Here is a 27337-nt window from a genome sequence, read left to right as displayed (position 1 = left end):
AGATGTTGGAACTGGTTCTCGATCCAACTGTTCTCTAATTTTCCATCTGAACTCTTCTACCTCGGTCTGGTCAATAAGGGAACTGGTGGATTCCATTGCAGTATTGACCAGACCGAGGCAGAAGAGTTCAGATGGAAAATTAGAGAACAGTTGGATCAAGAACCAGTTCCAACATCTAACATCAGCAAGGAAGAACGTAGAGCTCTGAACGGCCTACGTAGAGACAACACCATCAAGATCCTACCTGCAGATAAAGGAAACGCTACTGTGGTAATGGATACCGTTCTCTACGAACAGAAGATTGAAGAGGTTCTGCAGAAGGGACGATACACAAAGATCGTACGGGACCCTACTGCATCAATCGAAACGAAGTTGTACCAGATTTTGAAAAAACACCAAGTCTATTTTTCGGACAAGGAAAGATCATGGCTAACACCGCACCACAGTAAGCCCCCTCACTTGTATGGTCTACCCAAAATCCACAAGAAGGACGTTCCGCTTAGACCGATCATCAGCTCCAGAGATTCGGCTACTCAAAACTTGTCTAGATTTTTACTTCCCTTAATACAACCATTACAAGGAAAAACATCGTCTTTTGTGAAGAATTCAAGGCATTTTGTCGAACTACTAGGGTCAATTGAGGTTACACAGAAAGATCAACTAATTAGTTTCGACGTGGAAAGCCTTTACACCAACGTTCCGGTCGAAGAAGCACTCCAAATCATACAGAGAAAGCTATCCGAAGATGGGAACCTGAAAGAGAGAACGAATCTACCTATAGAAGTAATTATGGAATTACTAGGATGCTGTGTACGAAACTGTTATTTCCAACTGAAGGACGAATTCTTTACACAAGATGAGGGACTGCCAATGGGATCGCCACTTTCACCAGTCATAGCCAACATATATATGGAGTGGTTTGAAACTCTGGCCATTGAAGAAGCCCACAAGAAACCTCGAGTCTGGTTGAGATATGTTGACGACACCTTCATAATATAGAACCATGGGAAGACTGAACTAGACACCTTCCTGAAACACATCAACAGCGTGAGACCTTCCATCACTTTCACAATGGAGAAGGAAATCCACAACGAAGTGCCATTCTTAGACGTTTTGGTGAAGAGGACCGACACTAAGTGAGAAACATCTGTATACCGAAAACCCACTCATACGGGACAGTATCTGAACCACGAATCCAACCACCATCAATCGACAAAAAGACTCTATTAGACCGTGCTTTTGGGCTCTGTAATACAAAGGAAGGTCTCGAGAAGGAACTAGACATCATCAAAAATGATCTTCAGCGGAATGGATACTCCAAAGCGATGGTAGAAAAGACTTTGGCTAAAAGACAGCAGGAGCCTCGCAAGGAAGAGAAGCCGTCACAACCAGTGCTTGCACTTCCCTACATCAGAGGATTATCGGAGAGGATAAGAAGAATTGGTTCCAAGTACAACATCAGAACCTGTTTCAGATCCGGTAACACTATCCGTAGCAGCCTCACGAAAACCAGGCCCCCAAACGCGGACTGCGATTCCAAGAATTGCATTTACCGGATACCCTGTGAGTGCGGAAAATCGTATATTGGTGAAACTAAGAGGCCATTGAATATTCGCATTGCCGAGCACAAGAAGCACACACAGCGAGGAGAAACCAACAAATCAGGAATAGCAGACCATGTTTGGACCCATCAACACAACATCGAGTGGTCCCAAGCTGAGATCTTGCACAGAGAGGAACATTGGTTTAGGAGAAAATTTAAGGAAGCCGCATACATGTTGTCCAACAACGTATTGAGCCAGGCCAGCGTAGAAATACGAAACATATGGAAACCCATCATCAAACGAAAAATGGCCAAATCCCGCCAAAACGGTCATCTCTCACGGAATCAGTGGAGCGGAGAGAAATGGAAATGGAATGGAATGGAAAGCAGAGAAAGTGAAAGTATTTCAACGACCTATAAAATAGTCATCTCTCGGAGGAATCAGTTCAGTCATCACCCGAAGACGATTGTAGATACCAACAATCGAAACGTCGTGAACTAACGTGACTTGGAATCTCTACACTTTTTTATTATTTTCTTTTTTCATTCCTTTAATTTTTATATTTTTACTTTAGGTTATTTCACTATCATTTCATTCCAGGTTTATTTTTGCTTAATATAATTGTTATTTTCAGCTATTCTTTTTTAATTATTCTTTTTTACTTGTTTCAGGGATTTCAAATCATTTTATATAGTAGACAATGGAAGTCCGAACTAGTGAAATTCATCACGAAACATTGTCAATCACCTTCAAACATGCAAGGAGATATTAAACATCTCAAGATCAACGTTACTATTGGCTAATCGTAAGATTCTTGGAATGCAGTCATTGAATGTGTGGTTCAAAATATTAAATGGTACATAAAAGTTTTGTTGCTGTCGAGTTGAGCGGTTTTGAATATGTAGATAAATTTTTTCTAGGAGTTCAGCACAACTGAATTTGCTGTTAATAACATCGAAAAGTAGTGTCAGATCACTCTGTTTCCTTCTAGTTTTCAGGGAGAGGGAGTTTTAAATCATCTGCAAATAATAGTGCATTGGTGTGCCAGAAGCAATGAATAATGTAGTTATTAAATAAATTGAATAATAAGGGACCAAGGTGTGACCTCTGAAGAACACCAGAGGTTACTTCGAATAACGTGGAGTAGTGATAATTTGCTCTAACCATTTGAGTTCTATTCGTGAGATAACTACTAATCCACTCCAGTAGTACCCCACCTACACCATATCTGTTGAGATTTTGGAGTATGATTTTTTAATATGAATATTCAGTGAAAAAAAATGTAATAAATACATTTTCGGTATTTTATCAAAGATATATTCCAAAAAAAAAATGTTTTTGTCTCTTGCATTTGTTTATAACCATTTTTTCAACAATATGAGAGAACAAAAATATTATTATGTAGCTTTTGTTTTTTTTATGGAAAAACATGGTAGTAGGACTAATGATAACTTTTTGCTGCTTTATTCGATTGTTATTAAAAAGTGCTGTATACATATTTTCATAAGCGAATTATTGTTTTTTCGTGTGTCTACCACTTTCACAATTATACGTAATGAATATATAGTACATATATTTTTGGGAAAGAAAGTTTTTGGCTTTCTACTACTCCATCTTTACACAAAAAAAATGGATGAGAGAATCTTCCAAAGAAAGGAAGGAAGTAATCAATTTGAAAATAAGTAACTCTATACATGGATGTGTAGATCATGCAAAGAAGTAACTTTCAGACACAAACTGAAAGAAAGTCCTCCTGAAACAGCTTCTTTCATATAAACATTGAATTACACGAAAGAAAAAATTCTTTCGAAACGAATACTTCTATATGAACACTGAATTATACAGATGATACTTTTCTCTGCTCAGTTTGAACATGAGTTCTACTTTGAATGAATGGTAATAAATTCATTCCCAAAAATTAATCACTCCTAAAAATATTACCCCTTCAATTCATATATATTATAGTATGGTTTCATAAATTTTGCTAGTACATTTTAGTGATGCCAGACTTTTTAAAGGGGTTTTCCTGCACTTTGAGATTTTTTTCAAAATTCCGATATCTCAATTCGCTTTTGAGATATTTGCAAAAAACTTTTTACTTCATTCACACAATTGTTTATTATAACTTTTGCAATTTTGTCGGCTCTTCTTCGAAACTTCCGAATTGAATGACACCTTGAATAAATGTCATTTGTTAACTGGACTAACAGGCGAGTTGCCTAAGAAGACTGACCTAGCAAAAGCGAGTCAAGATAACGATTTTGGCTAATTCGTATGTTTGGGATAGTGGAATTTCTGTTTGATTAAAGAGCCGGATAACTGCTGAAGGAGAAATCACAGGATGTAGAAATTGGGAGCAGATCTCTGTGAAATGAATAGTTATTAACTATAGTAGGAAGACTCCGGGGGAGTCTTCCTACTAGTCTAGCCTAGTCGTGCATTCATGACAATACTCTATCGAATTTCAAAACTTCAATCGACATCAAAAAGGGAGGATGGACCTTATTGATCGTATGCATACTCTTTGCTTGCATGGTACAATCAACATAAATGCATCTAATAATAGTTCACCCATCACTTTCTCTTATAAATATATACCTAATCTTGGAAATTTATCATAAAACTTTTTCATAATGAACAAAATATCAAAATATGCCAAAAAAATATCAAAACTATCAAGAATTTGAATACCAAATTGATAGATGAAACGGATACTACAAAAAAGTCAAATGTGATTTATAACACTCCTTGTAACAATTGTAATTTGGATTATGTTGGAACAACATTTAGAATTCTCAAAGATAGAATAACTTCACATTAAAGTGATATAAAGCTCAATAGGAAATCATGTGCATTATCGCAACATTCTATTGAAACAGGACATGAACCAAATTACTCCAATATCAAAGTTTTACATTCAGAAAAAACATTTCCCAACGCCTTTTCCTTGAAATGGTTGAAATCAACAAGTCTTCTGATTGTATGAATAAGAGAACTGACATTGATAATCTCAGCAGTATATACAGCAACTTATTGGAACTGAACCAAAAAACACAATGATAATAATGAAAATTGAATCAATCAACTCTCCCTTCAGATTCTCAAATCATCATTCCCATTGAAAAAGGACATTTATGTGAAGGTATGACATTTGTCAAACCAAAAAAAATCCATCAATGTTTAACTTTCTTTCGTCGATTTATATGTTCAATTCATTGTTTTCTACTCATTTTTACTGTAAGTATGATTTGTAATTTTATTCATTGGCAACAAAAAACCCACAACTCAATAAATTATAGGCCCTGAAAAAGCTTCCCACTAGAAGCGAAAGCTTCTAATGGGAAGCTTTCAGATGGTATCTTGAGGTTGCCGTCAAGGTCAATGATGAAAACTCTTTGCTAGTTTGTCAAGCTTTCGGAAATGTTTATTTCCTTCTTCAGGACAACTGAAAAGATGATTGTAAAAATATATGTATAAAACGTTACAGATATAACTTACTCAACATGAGATTAATATAAAAAATTAGCAGCAAATCGAAACGAAAAATATTTTGAAAATTAATTTTGACATGAATCAATAAATGACAAGTATTTGTTGATAACATAAAAATGATAATTTGTTTTACATCAGTTATATACTGGTAGAATCAGCATTACTATTTCTTCTTCGATTATCATTATCTAATTTAAACAAATAAGTATAAATTTGACTGAGACTGAGTTAGTTCTTTTATTCATGGATTTTAATTCTTCCTTTATGTGTATCATTTCTAGAAAAGAACGTTTGTAGGAATTTTGTTCAATTTCTAAAATACTAGCATTAGTATAGTCCATTTGGTGGGATACTGAATTTACATGTTCTGATAATGCACACGATGAAACATTTCTTCTGCAATCACTTTTATGAGACGAAATTCGACCTTTTAGAAGTCCTGAGGTCTTTCCAATATACACTTTATCACAATCGTTGCAAGGTATCTTATAAACGATATTATAATTTTTATCAGTATTAACACGTGTTTTTAATTTTGAAAAGAATTTATTTGTTGTTTCAACATTCTTGTGAGTAATTCTGAGATTTGTTTTCTTCAGAACATTAATTAATTTTGAAGTTAAATCTTTTACGTATGGAAGGCTACGGAATTTTTTGTTTGGATCTTGGTTTTCTTGGTTTGTATTAGAGGTTGTCTGAATTAAATTTGTTTTAGTACTAAAAAGTAAAGTGTTTACAAGTTTTCTGGATATGAGTTTTCAATAAGAATTCTCTTTAAAGTAATAAGGCAATCATCTTTAAATATGGAGTTTATGGTATAAATAACTCTTTTTTTCAGGTTATTATTCATGTTCAATTTCATTTTAGTTGGATGATATGAATGACAATTGATGAATCTATTACTAGAAATAGATTTCCTGTACCACTTACTTATTATAACATTTTCTTCTGTTCTTATAAGAGTCATATCCAAAAATGGAACACTTCTATAAATCTCTTTTTCTACAGTAGAAAGAATAAGATCATCAACATATCTTTTCATAAAAGGTATATCAAAATTCAGTTTAAGAATTGTTTCTCTCAATAATTCGTCTAGTACATAACTGGACAAAATTGGAGAGATACTAGATCCCATCGGTGTGCCAAAAATTTGTTTATAATATTGTCCTTCACAATTAAAATATGTAGAATCGAAAATGAATTCCAAAATCTCCATGAATATATCAATACAAAAATACAATATTTAGAGATATCATTCCATTTTCCTTTTAAGGACTGATTTTACTAATTCTTTGGGAAGATGATATAAATATAAATTTTTTTTTGTCAGGTTTAGATTTTTGTCATATATATGATTTATACAATTATTTTTTCTTTACGTTCAAAGTTTCAAATTAACATTTGTTCACAAAAAGAATTTGAAGCTTTAACAATTTCTAATTATTATATACGAGCGCTTTCGATAGCAGACTGTGCTATCATCTTCATGGCTCTACTCAAACTGAACATTTTATATTCTTGTTTGTTCGTTTATATGGTACAGGTATTTGTTTTCTCCTTTCATCCGGATCCCTCTTTAATTGCTGATATGTCTTGACACAATCATTTCGTTGGAATTGCAAAAGAAACTTCTCAAAAACTTGGAACAGAAGTATGGAACACTGTTCCGAACCAGAAAACTGTATACATCTCGGCTACTTTTGATGCTTTATAAAGCTCAGATCGGACCTTCTCATGTATGGAGTTCCGCATCCAGGCATACCCTGAAACTGCTGGATTCATCCAGTAAAGAGCCATCCGCCTGATAATCTGGATAATCTGGAAAATCGAAAAGTCGGGGGATTTGTTTCTCTTCTATAAATACTTTGACTTGAAGTGTTCAAGTGCCTTGGCACATTTGATTTTACATATCAGAAATACGTGACGGACTGTGGATGCTCATCGTTTCGAGGTTCAACTCAGTACATCTCGAACTTCACTTTTCAAGAACTCTTTCATTTGGAGAACTGGGTTTATGTGGCATAAACTTCCTGAGAACGTTTTTCCAAATCGATTTAATCTCCAGCGATTCCAATCCAATGTGAATCGCTACTTTTGCACAGGCACCGCTCTTAGAGCGTCTAAGAGATTTTCCTGTAGTGCTTGTGTTTTGTAATTAGAAGAAAAATACATGAAAGATCAAGTCACGATAAATGCTAATAAATGTTCGTCCTCCCAAAACATTCTGGTTCGTTTGAAGTAGATATTGAATATGGATACTTTTCATCGCAAGTTAGTTTATGTTTTAGTTCTGCTTCCACCTCGTAGTTTCTTAGAAAGTCCACAATTATTAAATATTCAACTTCACGAATTATTCTGGCTAAAACATACATTAACGACTAAGCCAGTAGGTGTTAATGATAATTCATCAGCGTTCTCGCTAAAATGAAAAATGACTCACTTAATTTATACTCGATACAAATCGCTCGAAAGTGAAAGTCAAAACCAACTCCACTTTCAAGACTGAAGTGCTAACCAGTCACAAAAGATCAAGGTTGTTAGGAATATGTTGCATTTTTTTATCTAAGAAAATGTTAAATCGCTGTCGTTATTTCAAAATTATATAACTTCATGTAAACTTTGAATAGAATCGACCCCTGATAAATGAAAATAAATGAAATAGCTATATCGGTGGTGACCTAATCGGCACATTCGTTTTATAATAGTGTCGCATAATTCTTGTGATTGTTCTGCGTAATAGTAATGAATAACAATTGCAACATTCTGATCAGTTTCATTAAGGCGTGTATTTTATGTTAACAATAGAACATGTCAAAAGTCAAAACGGATTCTGAATACAAGTGTGAATAAAATGGGTCGTGTAAATTTACGATGGAGGAAATAACATACAGTGCATTTCTTTAATGTCCACCCTTTCATTTTTTGAACGGGTCAACTCAAAAAATTAATGCATGATTACTTTATTTTGAAGTGCAATTGACAGATGAAACTTTTAAGATGGCGACTGGGCGCCATCTGGGAAAAAAAATTTAATGGAAAGGGGGGGTCTTGTGATACATCATTTTGAAGCTCCTGGCGAATACTTCACAACCCTAGAATATGAAGTCAATCCTACTATAAATTGCGGAACATTTAATAATTTCCTGAATACAAACACAATAATATCGATATTTCTTCCATATGGCAATTTCAACAACCCGATAAGGTTTGTTGAGTTATTTTTTGTTTATAAAAACGACAAAAAATGTCAGTACGACAATGAACATCATTGTTCAGTTGGAATATTCTCATTTAGTTTTCGGTTTTACTAGTAGAAAGGTACCACGTCAACAATCTCTAAAATGGTCAATTCTAGTCCATTGGAAGAAAAAATTGAAGCGATTTTTATTTAAGGTGCGACGCGTAACTTTCACAAGAACGAAAGGATTTTCAATGAACAATTTCTGAATCGTCCTATTTATAGAAAATATTTGAGGGAACTTGTATCCAAATTCACAACTACCGGTAGTGTACATAACAAAAAGCCCTCAGGTCATCCGTCCATTCCAACGCGAATGTTTTGTGAGGTGTCTACTGTGTGGAGACTTTTGAAGAGGAATATGTATCATCCATATAAAATTGAAATGGTACACCAAATAACTGAAGATGACCCTGACCGAAGAACAAAATTCTGCGAAATCATGACGGAAACCATTGCAATCCACAATATTTGTTTTAGTGACGAATGTACATTTTTTTAAACTGCAATGTTCACAGACATAATTGTTGTGAACACCAACCCTCACTTTTTCTGGGAAACACATACCCAATATCCAGAAAAGTTAACGTTTGGGCAGGAATACTAGGAAACCATATTGTAGGACCTCTATTTATTGATCAAAATTCAACAGGGGAACTATATTTGAATATGCTGGAAACTACTGTTAACCTTCTCATCACTGAAATCGTCGAAGCGAATCCTAATGAATTCAATATGGATATTGTATTCCAACAAGATGGAGCACCACCACCACATTACTCCGAACAAGTAAAAAACTATTCAGATACTACTTTCCCCGGTCGTTGGATTGGCCGTCGAGGTCCTACAGAATGGCCAGCCCGCTCACCAGATTTGACACCTTTGGACTTTTTTTACGGGGCTATTTGAAACGAACGGTGTACAAAACTGAACCTGCTTCAATATTGGATATACGGCAGATATATTTACGTTACTGTGTTCAAAAATGTTCGGCGTGAAATATTGGATAGGCTGTTCATATGTCAAGAAGTTCAAGGCAACCATTTCGAGCATTTTCTGAACAGACCTAAAGCTTATTACCTCATATTATGTAGTTGAATATCAATGTATTCAGACAACTATTGAAAGCTCCGCCATTTTGTTGTAGTTGAAGATATTGACATTATATTCTAGGGTTGTGAAGACCCCCTTTCCATTCAATTCTTTTTTTCCAGATGGCGCCCAGTCGCCAACTTGAAAGTTTCATCTGTCAATTTCACTTCAAAATAAAGTATTCGTGCATCAATTTCATTATCCCAAATTTAATTTTTTTTGAGTTAATCTGTTCAAAAAATAAAAGAGGGGGGGGACATTAAAGAAATGCACTGTATATGTGCATATTATGTTACATATAAATGCAAACCCAAAGTGTTTATGTGGTATTTGTTAAACTAATAATGATCGATCGTTTCACTCTGTTCAAAAATAGTTGTCCATCATTTGTACGAAATGAAAAATTACTCAAATTTTCGAAGGTTCTCTTTACCATCGATCAGTGTGTGAACCTCTTGTAAGTATACCAGCCTCAGGCTGCGGGCACGACAATAGCGACGGCCGAGCGGTGGTGAGGCGACGCGACGGCGGAACGGTGGCGACGCATACATAAACATCGACACTATGGGTGACGCGCACGAAACGAGCGGTGCATTCAGCTCCAATACAAAAATATAACATTTATTGAAAAATAATATTTTTGAGACAGATCAGCTTTTGAGTTTTTGGCTTCTCACTTCTCTATAAATAAATACAGCGTGGGGATCTTCCGAAGAAAAGAGGAAAGACCTGAAAACATCAACGAATACTCCAACTTTTTTTAAGATACAAACAGAAGAGAAAATCCACCCGAAACATGTACTCTCAATTGTTCATATTATACCATCTTTCATTGTTTTTTTGTATCCAACATGAATTTCTATACGTGACCTACGCATGTCTTTGTATGTATTGATATTATCATTTTTTTCCTTCTTTGGAGGAAACCAACACATTTTTTCTAAAAAAAACTACTTCTCATCAACAAATGAAATTCCTGAAGCTGAAATTAAATTATTTAGTGCATGGAATCCAAAAATAAGCACTTTTCTCAATTACCAGAAATGCACTACTCTTATCGACGCGCGTTTCACAAACATAGTTAGCGTTTTTAGGAGACGGAGAAAACTCGACAACAGAGGTTCAAGTTTTACCTTTTATTGGTGTAGGAAACTTTTTTGAAATAAGTCAGTATGATTGGACTCTTCCTGTGATAGAAATTAGTTCAGTATTTTGCAAAAGGATCAATTTTAAAGTTTTCCAAAAAAAACTTTAGATTGTCACATGGAGATTGAGAGATCATCTTATAAGAAAAATTTCACATCAATGCTCTTTCACGTTGTGTATCATTCCCGTGAATAATATCTGCTTCAATTCCATTGAAAATGCTTTTGCGGATTTCAGATCCTTTCAATCATTAAATCTGTGATCTGAAATGAAAAAAATTCATAATCATCTCATTTGTCGTTGATCTCATCATCTCTGTCAACCTTATCACTAATTTCTTTAGTCTACTCTGTTGTTCCAAATTCTCTTTGGCTGCACTCTTTATTCCCATCAGTTTTGTTTCACATCCTTTTTCTATCTCTTTGTCCTCTGCATTGTCCTGTAGATGTCCAAATGATTTTCTCTGACCCACACAATTTTGATCAACTTTCTAATATGGCAGTTATTTTCTGCCAATTCATCATACTCCTAATATTTCATTAAAAACGTTTCCGATTTTGTTCTCTCCTTGTGTTGATTTGTATTTGTAGTTTCATGTACTTTATCGAGGTTTCCAATGTTTCATTATTACAACTTTTGTTTTATTTATGTTCGATATCAAGTTCTGTTTTGAGAGTACCTTATTCTAAGTTTGTTTATCTTCTGGGCAGAAATGCCTGGTACACAGACGGTTGGAACATACTGTAAAATATCCTTCCTTCTTCCAGGCGTTGAATCTATACTCAGTGACATGTGACATGACTCTCAGAAATTAAATACACCAAAAAGCTCAATATATCAATCCTGAACCAGCAGTGGGGATACGAAAATCTTTGGTACCTATTCTCACTATACCCAAAATTATCATATCTACTATTAAGATTTGATCATCCACGCGGAACTGGCATTCAGCCCCACTTTTTTTTCTGATTGAAAAACATACCGCAGAAAAAATATATTGAACTATAGAATAATTATGAATATTGCGAATATTATGATGTTTTTGTAGTAATTTTAGATTGTATAACGGTTTTATTTCATGGAAAATCAATGACTATTCCCGTGAAAAATACTATATTGAGAATTGATAAAAAACTTCCTGAACTTGAAATTAAAAAAAAATAACTTTGTTCGTTGAGAGGTAGGGTCGACACATAAAAGCATTTTGATTTATTTCATTTCAAATTTGTAAAAAAATACATTTTATAAAAACTAGAAACAAATAATCAGAGTCCATTCGAAGTAATAATCATTAGTAAATTTGTTCATTACCTACAGCTAAATAAATAAGTAAAACAAGGATAAAAGAAGTGAGTTAGATTATTTCTCAGTGCGGGTAATTGCTGATTCTGAAAAAGATTTACCTACCCGCAGACCACTTCAAATAAAAATGTGAAATGAATTCTTCTGTGGACAATAACAGCTTTTCATGGACAGGCACATATCGATTTTATCTCACATCACTTTCGAGGTACGCAACTCAGTTTACAGCAGTGTAATGTTGGTTATCTACTCGATCGCAAAAATTAATGTCTGCAGCACAAGAAGTTAAATTCAACATTCAACGTTGAACAGTTTGTCTACTGTTACAGAGATGGCGCATGCTTGAAGAACTGACCTCTTTTAGCCACATGCTTTCACACATCTAGTCAAAAGGTGGCGGCATGTTACAATGTGTTTTATAATATAAAATCTTCAAACTTTTATTGAAGATGCGTTTCGTTACACGGTAGTTTCATCAGTTGAACTGGAAACTTGAAACTAAAGCAATGATCTAGTAATCAATACGCTAATATATGAATAGTACTGTAACATTATTAACAAGAGGGTGCAACATTTTTCATGCTTAGATACAGTTGGGTCGACGAAATAATATACAGGCGTCATTAACTGACCATATATAAGTGAAAATTGGTGTACATTTCAGGCGTTTCATGATTTGCAACACTGATAGTTAACATATAGTACCTATATTGAAAACGTGTGTATTATTGTGATTTAAATAGTAATTTTTCAATTACTCATTGTCATCAAAAGAACAATATCAACCTTACGACACTAGATGTGGATGTTATATGACCAAAACAGTAAATTATTTCATTCAACTCATTTGGATTTGAAATTTTTCAATTACAGTTACAGTCATTTTCCGTCTTCTTCTTAATATGATGTGTCAAATATCAGTGTTGCCAATCATGAAACGCCTCAAAACTGTAAAACCATTTTTACATGAATAAGGTCTTTATGATGCACTGTTTGGAACCTTTGGTGTAGTAATGAATATTACTGGAGTTCCTTCCCAACACCAAATCGTTATTTTTAACACCTCGACACGTGTTTTGATCACCAAGTGATCTTCTTCAAAGACGAAGATTAAAACTAGAAACTAATGCGAGCTAACACTATTTATGCTATTTATCCCATACAGATAAACTATCCAAGGAAGTCCAAAATACAAAGTCGAGAATTTGGAAAAGTCTGGAATTTACGAAATTGAATGTAAGGACTACGATGCAAAATATTATGGAGACAAAAAGATCTATTAAAGTAAGATATACGGAGCACATATTATACTTAAAATATGAAAAATTTAAATTAATTTTTATATAGCTGAAAATTGTTTTATATAAACAAATATTGCAAAATAATAGATAAGGCAAAATTGGCATAAATAGGGTTAGCTCGCATTAGTTTCTAGTTTCTACTCCAGTAATATTCATGAATAAGGGCAATTTACTATAATCGATAAGAAATGGTTGTTGGCAATTGGCAACATATGATTCATGATTCATATAATTTCTCCAAACAGACATCTGAAAATTCATAGGTAAGTTTCAGCAATCTTTCACAATCACCAAAAATTGTATTATCTGTAATACCCCTCTAATTATCACTGAAGATTTTGTTACTAATACGCAGTTCACACTGAAGTTTTTTGTGTCCAAAGGAGCGCCATTGTGTTTAGCGAACAACTATGTCGGTAACGATAAAAATATAAAAGACTCACCTTCTAAAACATAAACAGTACTGCCAACATCCCCCTCCTGAATAATGATGCTCCCCGTTTTGTATTCTTCAGGGTACATGCAATCCACGATCTCCCTTATCTGTGTCAGTTCCAGATTCTTCATAAAATCGTTGTCGAGTATGGCTGATTTTATCAGTTCACGGGAACTGAAAGAAAAAGTTTTCGATGAAGGATTTTATTGGATATGAATTATATAATGGATACTCTGGCTCGTTAATTGATGAATATCAAATATGTTTTATTTAAAACAGCCTTTGGGCGTTTGAAATAAAATTTATTATGAAAATTCCATAGTTATTATCATGTATTAATTATAATGAGAATCGAGGAAATTTGACAAGGAATTTAAATTGTATTACTTTTAGATTATTTTCTTTCAATTTCAGCTTGGGTAAAGCTCTCTGTATTTTGGATCATAATTCCCAGTTTCAAAAATGCATATGAATCAAGTAAATAATGGATAATATATACATGCATATTTTTATATAATAGCTGAAAAAATTAATGCGCCACTGGAATCAAAGAAGTCGCCCCGGATCGCCAATTAATTATTGTTGTTGTTTTATAATTAATTTCATGATTTGTATTTTAGTGTAATGTCTGTCATCCATCTAAATGAAACACCTTCAAGGTTCATTCAACTATATTTTCCAATTTAAAAATACCAAATCACAGAGCCCTGTCCAAGGACGTCACAGATAACTTATTATACAGTATTATAGTGCAGGCACATTTCTACTGACATTACATTTAGAATAATTGGAAAATGAATAGTTTTTTGTACAACTGTCCTGTTTTCATAATAGTTGAATTTAATATTTCTATAAAAACACATTTCGACATCTCTTGTCAGTAAACTATTTTCATGTTATCGCGTTTGCTGTGAAGTGGCCGTGTCAGGTGACGCTACATCACCTGGTTACCAACAAACAGTATTGTTTACAGCTCAAGCGTTTCATTTAAAGTTACATTTATAGTTCTTGCTGGTGTTTATTGTCTTGCATAGTGAAAAACAATAGTGAGAAATTGTGTGTTCCTGACGATATTGAAGAAGCTGCAAAAGGAGCTTCAACTGAAGTGTTACCAAAAAATCGGCTCAGCAGTACGACAGTACTGTGGAGCAACTTTGTGGAGCAAGTTTTCAATGATGAAGTCGAGTGCGCTCGTTAAAAATAGTGTTAATACAAGCAAATATTTTAAGGTAATAGCATTCTTAAAGAAAAATGAAAGTTATAGGCCCAAAAATTAAAAACTCTTATGTTAGAACAAGTTCAGATGTTTATAAATGGGGCACCAGATGAGAAATATTTGATGATAAAAGTTACTACTATTTTCGGAATATATGAAGCCTGCCGACGTGAACAGCTGTGCCATTTATTGATAGAAGACATGAAATTAATGGATACATCATTGTTTGTTCAAGTTCCAAATACAAAAACGAAAATAGGTCGTTCTTTATGCATTGTTGGAAAAAGTATTGACATGACAGTTGTACAAAAACGTATTTTTCAGAACTCTGCATTATTAGTTCGAAGAAAATTGTTGCATATTTGTGAGTACGGCCGTACATACTTATGTACAAACAGACAACTCTGTATCATCATGTTCTCAATAAAATAGCACTCATTTGCATACAGGGTCTATTTATAAGACAGATGGATATAAATTCCTAGTATAGAATGATTTGTTTATGTTTGTCATCGCAATAGTCTTATAGGGTTTATACTTTCGATAGGTTGAAATTTGTTCATTAAACATATTATACTACTAAACATACTATAAAGTAATTCTACGTTTACTAACTCAAAACATTTGGTTTTTTAATTCACTTTGTTGAATAAGACAAATAACACAAGCAGATCAGCTTGAGAGGGAATCAATTATGGCAGAACGAAATGGAAGAAGACAAACAGAAAATTTTAATATTGCGAGAGGAACATTTTGAAGTTTTATCTCAAGGTAATTCACACTGAATCATCGAATTTCATATTTGTTTTCTGAGAATTCTTCCCAATCACGTAATATTTTCTGATCATGAACAGACCTTTTTTATTGATTTCCATAAGTTATTTGAAAACATAACGCTATTAATTCTTGTCTTATTGCTCATATTTTTGACAATCAGAAGCTTTTACCAAGTAAGTAAGTAAAGTAAGTAATTTTATTCATTTCATGTCATTCAATAATTCAGTTACATGATTTGATTTTCCTGCGATTTACAATTCAAATTGTTATTAATAAAATCCTATCATAGAACCATGTATTAGACAACCTAAGCTAGGCTTGTGTCGTGGCTGTTATAGACTGATATTAGTTGTGTTATATAATATATAATAAAATAAATACATAAAAGCTAAAATAGGTCGTTTGGTTATATATTACTGTCTACCTTACTAGGTTTAAAACCGCAGTTGGAGAATGATGGCTAGAGGGAGGTAATAAGAAGAGAGAGAGCAGGTAATTTAGCTCAAACATTTTCAAAGATATCCTGCAATTGATCATAATGATTTCTGACGAAAACTTTCAATTCCTTCTTTAATTTACAGTAATTATTAATATTCTCTATATGGAGTGGCAGCTTATTGTATAATTTCGGGGCTAAATAAGTTACAAATTTCTGGTTATGACTCAATCTACAGCGTGGTATTGTAATTGCTTGGTTGGAGGTCATTCGCGTATTATATTTATGTGTAATGATGTTAGTGGGGTTACTACAAATCCATAATAAACATTTATAAGCGTATAATTTTCTGACTTTGAACATACCACTTTGTTCGTAGAGTAACTCTGTGGAATATCTGCTATCCTTCTTCAAGGCGATTTTGATCAGTGTGTTTTGTATTATGTCAAGATTCTGTAGTGATGTTCTGAATAAGCCATCTCATAAGATGCAGTATCTAATCATCTACTCCACCAAGGCACCGTACACCGTCTCTACTGAAGATACTTCTTAGTTGGTAAAATTTTCGAATTAGTTTGCGGAGTTTTTTACTATGTAGAAACTGGTCGATCATGACGCCTAAATATCTGATAGTATTTGTTTTACATATTCGGGAACATCCACAGTTTTGGTTTTCTGTACACGTATATTTGTGCATCGTAATAAAGTTTTCGTCAGGTTGGTCTTTTCTTGTTGAAACATAGTTTTATCTATGTTGAGACTACATAGATTATTACTTAGCCAGTTATATATCGTTTTCATTACTTTGTTTGCGTTTTTATATGTTTCATTTCAAGTTTATCCTACAAATACTATAGCAGTATCATCGGCGTAGGATAATAGTTTCCCTTTGAAATTGCTGATAATTAAAAATATTGTTTACATAGAGCAAAAATAAAATAGGGCCTATTACTGTTCCCTGAGGTACGCCCATGCTGACGGGTAGGGGATTACTATATGAATCATTGATTTTTACTATCTGAATTCTGTTAGATAAGTAATCTTTGAAAATTTCGACAGGCATTCCTCTAACTCCAATGTCCTATAACCGCTGAAAGAGGATATCCTAATTGACGGTGTCGAATGCCTTGGCTAAGTCTAAAAATACAGTGATGCATTTTTTCCTGATCCTAAAAACTATTGAAAACATTGTTTACCAATTCAAAAACGGTTCCTTCAGTCGATACATTTTCTTTGAATCCATATTGTGATTTGGAGAGAACAACCTCATTATCGTTTTAAACCTAAACGATATGCAAATTCGAAAAAAACTTGAATCCAATAAATCATGACAGCTTATTCATCATAGGTACTAAATAACTGGCATAGTGATAATGTCAACTAGATAAATGTCTGTTGTAGAGCCGGACACATATTTACATAATCTCTAAATGATTATGCATTTGTCATCGGTATATGAAAGCAAAACTTCCAAGCAATTATTCATACGAGCCGAGCGCTTTATTTATCTATGATTTATCATATGTGGCTCTGATATCAATGTATTCAAATGTCACAATTAGCATCACTCTCAAAATTAGTCTTATTCTCAGACAATCTCATTGAATTTGACAGAATTAATGTAAGCCTGGCAAAATGTGTGTGACATAATTTTGTTACTTTTCTGATTGAGTCGAACTCAATCAACTTCGTGCACTTGACAATTAGTAGAATGAACAACAAAGATGATTTTTCAATTTATCATAAACCTTCTCATACGGATTTAACTATTCATTACGATTCTAACCATCCGTACCAACACAAACAGCATCTTATACATGATTCATAGAGTAAAACTAATTAATACAGTTCATTTAATTTTTTTAAAATTATTATTCTGGCATCGACTGCTGAGGTCATTAGCCATTTTGTAGTATACGATATCTGTTTATACTTTGTTAAAAAAGTCTGTTGCTTTCAGAAAGTTCAAAACATTTCTTATAGTTTTGGTACCGAGGCAAGTTCTGATATTATCCGGTAAGTTATATCGTTGTCGATCGGCTTCAAACTGGTGGCATTCTAAGAGAAGGTGTTTAACCGTCATCAAAGTTTGGCAATTTTCGCAGGATGATTGTCTTTGTCTTCTCAGTATAGAGGATGTTAAGTTCGTATGTCCTATCCTAAGTCGCGTTATTATGACTTGTTCTCTTCTCGTTAGCCCTTGTGGAAGTCTCATGGCTGCAATATCAGGTTTGATATCTTTCAATTTTGAATCGTTGTTTGTCCATTCGTGTTGCCATGTGTTAAGTATTGAGTTTTTTATGATTTTTTTTTGTGTCATTTGGACATTATATTCAGATCGACATTATTCTCAGTTGCAGCTCTTGCTGTAGTGTCAGCTTTCTCATTACCGTCAATTCCTATATGACTAGGAACCCAACTCATCAGTGTTAAGATTCTTTGAACCAGCGGATGTTTACTGAAAGAGTTTTCAATTGCTTGAATAGAACTCAGCGAGTCTGTGCAAAGGATGTATGAATGAAAGTTACATAAGTCCATGTATAGCAATGCTTGCCAAATTGCATATAGTTCTGCTGTGAAAACACTCGCTTGATTCGGTAAGGTCCAGAAGTGGGTTGATCCTAAACATGCGAAAGCACTTCCAGTTCCTTGCTCATTCTTCGATCCATCCGTGTACACTATATGGCTCTATTTGGGTATGTTTCAATTATTCTTTTCAATTCAGCCCTGATCACCGCTGGGTTGATTTCCTCTTTGTTGAATACAGAACAATCTAAGTTGCTTTCAATCGGTTTCATTTTCCATGGGGGAGACTCGCAGAATCCTAAACATATATTGTACAATAATAGATAAGGCAAAATTGTAAAATTAGTTTAGGTTGGTATACCTGTCCGGGTGGTACACCTGGATATTTTACCTGTATGGGATACCTATATAGCATAAATAGGGTTAGCTTCGCATTAATTTTTAGTTTTAATCTTCCTCTTTGAAGATGATCACTTGGTGATCAAAACACGTGTCGAGGTGTTAAAAATAAAGATTTGGTGTTGGGAAAAAACTCCAGTAATACTCATTACTACATCAAAGGTTTCAAACAGTACATCATAAGTAAAAGTTACTTCTGAATTACAACTATTTGATACTCTAACATATTACCTACTTGTATGCCTACTTTCTAATTAATAAATTTACCTGAAAAGGTCAGGTAAGAATTCATTAACTACATGAATACATTTTTCGAAAGTTTCATAAATATACTCAACTATTTTCACCTAGAAATGTACAGATTCCATAATGGCGAATTATTTAATTCAGGTTGATGGTTCATAAGTTTTTGAATTTGTTTATTTCCATACTCTCTAACAGGTTAAGTTTTAACCCTGTCTTCTGAAAATTAAGGGGCTTGAATTCATGGTTGAACTCATGTCCCTCTGTGACTAAATGGGTGGCATATGTGGAGTTTATTTTTCCATTCTGGAAACTATCTTTGTGCTCCTTTATGCGGGCTTTGAACGTTCTTTCAGTTTGACCTATATAAAACATCGAACATGGCCCACATAATAATTTATACATTCCCGATTTTTCTGTAACTGAACTTTTATCTTTGTTATTCTTAATGTGCATGCCTAAGTTGTTGGTTTTGAAAGCAATATTTACACCTTTGTTGTGCAGAAAAACTTTATTATTTGTAGTGGGTTCTAAGTAGGTTGAGGTTCTATAACTTTTATCCTCTTCTCTTCGTATTGGGTAAACTTCCTTCGAAGCTTGGCTGTATACCTTTTTTGAAAATAAAGAATGTATTAGACTGTATCGTAATCATTGTTGGCTGCTATTTGTTTCATTATTTTATATTCAGTTCTTTATTGAAATTCGCCTCTGACAAGGGAACATTTATCAATCTGTGGATCATACTGTAGACAGCTGCTACTTTGTGCTGATACGGGTAGGTGGACGAATTATGAATGATAATATCTGTATGTGCCGGTTCACGATAAATTGAAAAAACATGTTTGTTGTGGACGTTTGTTATTGTCAAGTCCAAAAAATTTGTAGAGTCGTCCTTTTCCATCTCCATTGTGAATATGATAGAAGGGTGGAGACAATTGATGAAATTCAAAAACTTAGTCAACTGTTTGTTCGTTCCTGTGAAAAATACCAGGATATCATCCACATATCTATACCAATACACGAAACTTCTTACCAGTGGGTCACAGTATATTTTTCTCTGCAAATCGTCAATGAAAATTTCTGCCAGAATAAGACTAAGTGGGTTTTCCATTATGAGACCTCTACAAGATGAGTAAAAAATTTCATTGAATGTTCATAGATTAGTCAAAGTTCCCTTTTCAATAGTTTTTTTCAATGAAAAACTCAATATAATTGAGCAAATTGCAGTAAATAATGGATTTGAAGCTGAATTAATAGACAAAATAGTTTCCAAAAAAGTCTACGCAAAAGCAAATAGGGAGGTTTTTCCTACTGATGAGTTAGATAATCAAAATCAAAATTATGAAGCTGTATCATATTTTGAACAAACAACAGAAAAAGTTGCTTCATTTTTGAATAAATGAGATATTAAACTTGCATATAGAACAGGTAATACGTTGGGAAAGTTGAAAGTTGGGAAAGTTGAAAATAATAAAAAGAAAACATAAATTCCAGAAATCAGGAGTATATAAATTGAATTGTTAAACTTGTCCTAAGGTATATATTGTCCAAACTGGCTGAACATTTAGGAATCGCATCCAGGAGCATCATATGAGCTATGTAAATAAGAAAACAAGTTACAAGTATTCAAATCTTCTTTTAAGAAGAAAATCATATCTTTAACGGAGATTTCCAAATTTTACACACTTCAGGAATGAAGGTTTGGAGCTAAACTATTTGAAAGCAATGGAAATTAATAAACTTAAAAATTCAAACATATCACAAAATGACCAATTGGATTTAAATAGATCACCATTACTAAACTTGTTTTCTTAGAGACCGACGTATCTTAGTCTTCATGGACATTGTATTATTGATGTGTGATTGGCAGTGAAAGTTTACATTTGTTGATGTATGCATTATTGAAGTTGTCACAGTACCTATGCATCGTGACTCACGGTCGATGGTAGGTTACACGTTTCTGGAAAACGCATAGCATGATTTTTCTGAAAATTTCACCTCTCACATTTCCTTACCTGTTCTATCGATCTAAAATATTTTCAGTATTGCGGCGTTGCCAATTCTAGCAAAAAGTCCTAGCAACTTAATTTTTTTAAATGGAACACCCCATATATTAATACATTTTTGGAATCGCTCTGGTATTTTAATACTTTTTTGTTAATACTGTCCTATACCTATCTCTATCTGTTTTCGAGATAAAAAATAAATTGTGCTAAATATGGTCCAAAACATAGCCTTAATTGAAATTAAGTACATCAGTACTCTTAATTCATGAAAAGTTGATATTTTGATGATAGTTTGGATAAACTCGAAATATTCAAATAACACCAAGAAATCGACTCCATATCATACAGGGCGTGCTAAAATTACTATTATTTCCATTGCGCATAAAAGTAGTCGAAAGTTCATTTTATCAAATGAACTCCTGTATATTACTCGGTGAATTGAAAGATGGTGAAAAATGCTTCAAGATGATATATCATGTCCCTATACCTAAATCGTCAAGTTTTCTCAATAAAATCGCTTCTTTTAGAAACATTATTTTTTTTTAGAATTTGGATTTAGGAAGCAGTGGAATTATCAAGCTTATAGCAGTTCGGTTACTTTTATAAGTAATTTACAAAGAGTTATCGACGGTGTTTCGAATCATCTTCCAAAATGAATGCAAATATCGATTATTCAAACGAAGTTTTTATGAAATTATTTATTATACACGGACAGTGTGATCAAATCATTGCCAGAACTTGTAGAAAATTCAACCAAATGTATCCTGAATCATCACCAATAAACGAGAGGAAGTTTGTAAGATTACAAAATAATTTACTTAACTATGGCTCCATGTTAAAAGCGCCTTCAACATTACCAAAATCTGTTACTTCAAATGAGGACAATACTATTAACGTTTTGGCATATTTTTATGCATATCCAGAAGCTTCCATTCGCAGTGCAGAAAAATATTCAGGTGTATCACATGCTTCAGTACAAGGAATTTTGAAAAATCACGGAATGCATCCGTATAAATTTACCAAAGTTCAAACTCTAAAAGCAGAAGACTTCGAACGTAGAATGCATTTTTGTGAATCCCTTTTGATTCATACACAGGAAGATCGGGAATTTTCGTCAAAAATAATTTGGAGCGACGAATCAAAATTTACGAGGGATGGTATTTTCAATAGAAAGAATAAACATTTTTGGGCTGATCATAATCCTCATGTTACAAAAGAAATGGGTTTTCAAGAAAAATTTGACCTGAATGTTTTCTGTATTCTGAAGAACAATAAAATTAGCTTTTTTATTTATGAAGACACACTGAATGCAGAGAGATATCTCCAAATATTAAGGACGACTGTAACCGATTTTCTTGAAAATTTGCCTTTAGAGGAATATAGGAATTCGTGGTTTCAACTGGACGGAGCGCCAACTCATTCCATCCAGGAAGTTTCCAGGAAACTTGACGAACTCTTCGACGATCGTTGGTTTAGGCGTTTAGGGCCGTGGAATTGGCCATCGAGATCACCCGATCTCACGCCACTTGGCTTTTTTTATGGAGTGTTTTAAAAGAAAGGGTATACAGTACTCCAGTGCCTACCAAAGAAGAATTGCGACGGCGAATACTGCGGAGTATTGAAGATCTGGATCCCCAGGAAATTGAAAAAGCAACCACAAGTCGCGTACAAAAAACATTTTAAAGTGTTTAGAATGTAATGGACAACATTTTCAGCATTTATTGTGAAAATGTGACATTTTGTTTACAATTTTGTAATTTTGAATCATCCTATTCTGTTATTGTCTGTACTTTCACATGTTTAAGCCCGCAAAATCTTACTTTTTACCTAGAAATGACTGATTTTTGGTACAGTTGTTCCCTGGAAACTTTGAGCCATAGTTAAGGAAATTATTTTGTAACCTTACAAACTTCCTCTCGTTCATTGGTGATGATTCAGGATACATTTGGTTGAATTTTTTTACACGTTCTGACAATGATTTGATCACTTTGTTCATGTGTATAATAAATAATTCCATAAGAACTTCGTTTGAATAATCGATATTTACATTCATTTTGGAAGATGATTCGAAACACCGTCGATAACTCTTTGTAAATTACTTATAAAAGTAACCGAATTGCTATAAGCTTGATAATTCCACTGCTACCTAAATCCAAATTCTAAAAAAAAAAAAATAATGTTTCTAGAAGAAGCGACTTTATTGAGAAAACTTGACGATTTAGGTATAGGGACATGATATATCTTCTTGAAGCATTTTTCACCATCTTTCAATTCACCGAGTAATATATAGGAGGTTCATTTGAAAAATGAACTTTCGACTACTTTTATGCGCAATGGAAATAATAGTAATTTTAGCACGCCCTGTATGATATGGAGTCGATTTCTTGGTGTTATTTGAATATTTCGAGTTTGTCCAAACTATCATCAAAATATCAACTTTTCATGTATTGAGAGTACTGATGTACTTAATTTCAATTAAGGCTATGTTTTGGACCATATTTAGCACAATTTATTTTTTATCTCGAAAACAGATAGAGATAGGTATAGGACATTATTAAAGAAAAGTATTAAAATATCAGAGCGATTCCAAAAATGTAATTATATACGGGGTGTTCCATTAAAAAAATATAATTGCTAGGTCTTTTTGATAGAAGTGGCAACGCCGAAAATATTTTAGATCGATAGAACAAGTAAGGAAATATGAGAGGTGAAATTTTCAGAAAAATCATGCTTTGCGTTTTCCAGAAACGTCTAACCTACCATCGACCGTGAGTCACGCTGTATACTACATTGTTTGGGGTTCTGGTCACCGGTTTTACGACATGATGGTTGGAAGATTTCGTTTATATTGGCTAGACTAATTAATTGATAGATATATTTTTGCGAGCCGGTAGCCAGATTTTATTTATGTCAATAAGCCCGGTTGAATTTGTTTCCATATTTTTTAAATTTATCGCCTCTCTATGTGATTTTGGATAATTACTCTGGAACTGATAAATAATTTGAGGACATTCTCTGAGGGCCCATTCGGCTGTTGATTTGTTAGTCTCCCGGCGTGACAATTTCTGTTGTGTTTAGGAAACCGAGTAGGAGATAATCTCCTACTTCTGACATTTCGTGATTCCACTGTATCCCAATTTAGAACTCCTTAGAACTCCGATGTTGCTAAAGGCTCTTTAAGATTCTTACTTGATCAGATAGAGATTCTGATAAGTTTTTATTGGTCTGGGTAACTATTTCATTAGTGAATGAATAATACTGGAGTTTTATCCCAACACCAAACAGTTATTTTAACACCCCGACAGTATTATGAATAATACTGGAGTTTTATCCCAACACCAAACAGTTATTTTAACACCCCGACAGGTGTTTCGATCACCAAGTGATCATCTTCATCTTGAAGATGAAGATGATCATCTTCATCTTGAAGATGATCATTGCTAAGGTGTGTATAGTTTTCTAGTTCGGAACAGTGCTTCAAGCCATAGATCGAAGTTTTGCCAGCAAACCCAAGCACAACAGCTCTTGATTCTCTATGTTTCTCGATTGCGTTATTCCAAATATAAATGAAATACGATATAAATTCGCCTGTTGATCTTTGTTTTTGAAAACCGTATTGATGATCGCTCAAGATGTTGAAACCTTCCAAATATTTGAGAATATGATGCTTTAAGAATTTCTACATGTTCTTTGATATCACTGATAGCAAAGCGATTGGTCTATAGTTATTTGGAAGATTTTTTTTGCTTTGTTTGGGAATAGGCTGAACGCGAGCAATATTCCAACAAGAAGAGAAACACGTTTCTTGTAAGGTCTGTTGAAAAGTCTGCAAAATACTGGTGCAAGTTCATTTGCGCACTTTATAGGTACGATGCAGTATCCGCATCAGGGCCAGACGTAACCTTGCGAATATATGATATTCAGAAATATCTCAATCGAGATTTATTGGGATACTAAGAAATTTTCAATTGGAATCGAAACATCATTCTCAATAGTAGCATTTTCATTGAAATCGAAAAAGAATACGTGAAGTATGTTTGATACACCTAGCAACATCAAGTAAGTCAGGTGTCTCGGTTGCCGGCCCTGTTGTCTCATGTCAAGGCATAACATATTTCAACAATGAATTTCTACTGTTGAAAATCAGTCTTCATATTAGTCGAACATTGTGTCTTGAATAATTGTACTTTTAACAAATGTTTCTGTTGAAAACTGTCGTTATTCAATTAAAAAAATTGATTTAATTTGAGAATTCATATTTTGTTTTAATATCGATGCATTTAGCTGCGAATATTTCAGGAAATGATCTTTACAAATACAAATCGACCCAAAACAGATAAATTATTTTATTTTTCTATTATTTAGTCTAGAAACTGCCCGTGGATTAGGCCTACTGGGGATACCAGATAAAAAAACGCGCCTCCATACTCTACCTCATAGGTGGTGGGTCAAAAATAGTTTAATGATAGCATTTATTTATTTTATTTTTATTTATTTATTGATTATCCGTTTGACATATAAGTATGTATAGGATTTGTCCAGCAATGAAGAACACATGAAAACGCAGTGTCCGTATCAATATAAAAACACTCTAAAATTAACACATATTATAAAATACAATACAAAAGAAAACTATTTTATAATATAAAAAATTCATCTAGGTTATAAAAACAACTATCAATTAAATACTTTTTCAGATTTAGGGTAAATTCATGAATTTTATTGAGCTCCTTAATGTCTTTTGGTACCTCATTAAAGATATTTGGGCCCATCACATAAGGTGAATTAGAAGTAACCTTATATTTACAATACTGTATGTGGAAGTTATATTTTTGACGAGTATTCCTACTATGTATAATTTCATTGGTGATAAATTTATGTTTGTTTTTAAAGACAAAAATTGACAATTCGAATATATACATGCTGACAAAAGTTAAAATGTTAAATTGTCGAAATAACCTTCTGCAAGAGGTCCTTTTCTAATTTATATCTGTTCATTTTCTTATAAATGGGAATTACCCTTCCAATTTTAAGAGACTTCGGAAATGACCCAGTAAGAAATGATAGGTTCACTAAAAATGTGAATGGTTCTATAATTGCAGGAAGGCATTTCTTGGGTAGAATTATTGGGACTTCATCATATCCAGATGAATATTTATTCTTAACTTTATTGCTTAAGAGGCAGAGAAGTTCCCCCGGTATGAAAGGTTTGAGAAAAAATGAATTTTTATTCTTATTCATAATGCATAGAAATGTTAAGACGATAATAAATTGTATGAATAAAAAAATCTATAGATAGAAAAGTAAGCCTAACATTTTGTTTTTATTTTATCCCTATGAGCATTCGGGAATCTGGTCAAGTTTGGAGCGCTGTAGATAAATAAAAATAAAATTGAACAACTTTATAGTGGAAATTGTTCGTTGAAAAACCCTCTACAAAATTGCTGTGATGTCATTTCATTGTAAAATGAACTGGAAAAAAGTTATAACCTCCAAAAGGAAACTTGTTACGAAATTTTCACTTATTTGGGTTTATAACTTTTTTGTTGGTCACTTGACGATAAAAAGTGATGAAAATAAAATTGTAGAAAATTTAATTTGCTACATTTTATGTTTGATTGAATTTTCTGTAGGATTGCTAGTTAACGAGATACAGCGCGAAAACCCTTGGCACCCCTTTTTCCAAAGTGGCGGCCGGGGGACAAAGGTGGTGAGCCCACAAACTTGAACTTGAGCTTCTACTGACTCCCCCTACACACTGAAAAAATTAAATTGCGTTCTCTGAAAAACGCAACCCTAAATGTAACTTTTCCATGGACTAGATGTCTATTACTTAAACTGAATTTTTGTTAATTTGGTGCAATACTAAACGAGCAAATAGGAATATGCTGGTCGTTCTCATGGTATCGTTAGAAAATGGAAATTTATGGACCAAATTTTGAGGTCTTTCGATGAAACTACCATTATCTATAATACGTCATTCAAAATCAATGTATGTCAAATATCAATTTCACTTTGTGAACAAGACTAATATTTTGACTGCTCAATTGTCCCAAACAGAATTGTTTGAAGAAATACAACATCTAAGATGAAGTGCTACATTCAGCGCTCTGCACGGTTTTGCAGACAGCCCATTTGGAAGCCCTAAAAGTGGTAGCGAATTCAGTGGCTAATAACAAGTAT

General features: G+C 33.5%; 1 protein-coding gene across 5 annotated transcripts in view; it reads right to left on the bottom strand.

Moving 5' to 3' along the window:
* LOC111509749 (cGMP-dependent protein kinase for) overlaps nt 1–27337 on the bottom strand; it is a 509933-nt gene that overhangs the window by 135519 nt on the left and 347077 nt on the right. For all 5 annotated transcript variants that reach the window (XM_074175926.1, XM_074175924.1, XM_074175925.1 and 2 more), the window contains one exon: nt 13559–13725. In XM_074175926.1, the coding sequence (XP_074032027.1) occupies nt 13559–13725 (167 nt within the window). The remainder of the gene's footprint in view (nt 1–13558; nt 13726–27337) is intronic.

The sequence above is a fragment of the Leptinotarsa decemlineata genome, unplaced genomic scaffold, assembly GCF_025532065.1.
Source record: "Leptinotarsa decemlineata unplaced genomic scaffold, Ldec_3_MD MMD2_tig00001393_RagTag_RagTag, whole genome shotgun sequence".
In the NCBI taxonomy this organism is placed as follows: Eukaryota; Metazoa; Arthropoda; class Insecta; order Coleoptera; family Chrysomelidae; genus Leptinotarsa; species Leptinotarsa decemlineata.
This window is presented reverse-complemented; position numbering and strand designations above follow the sequence as displayed.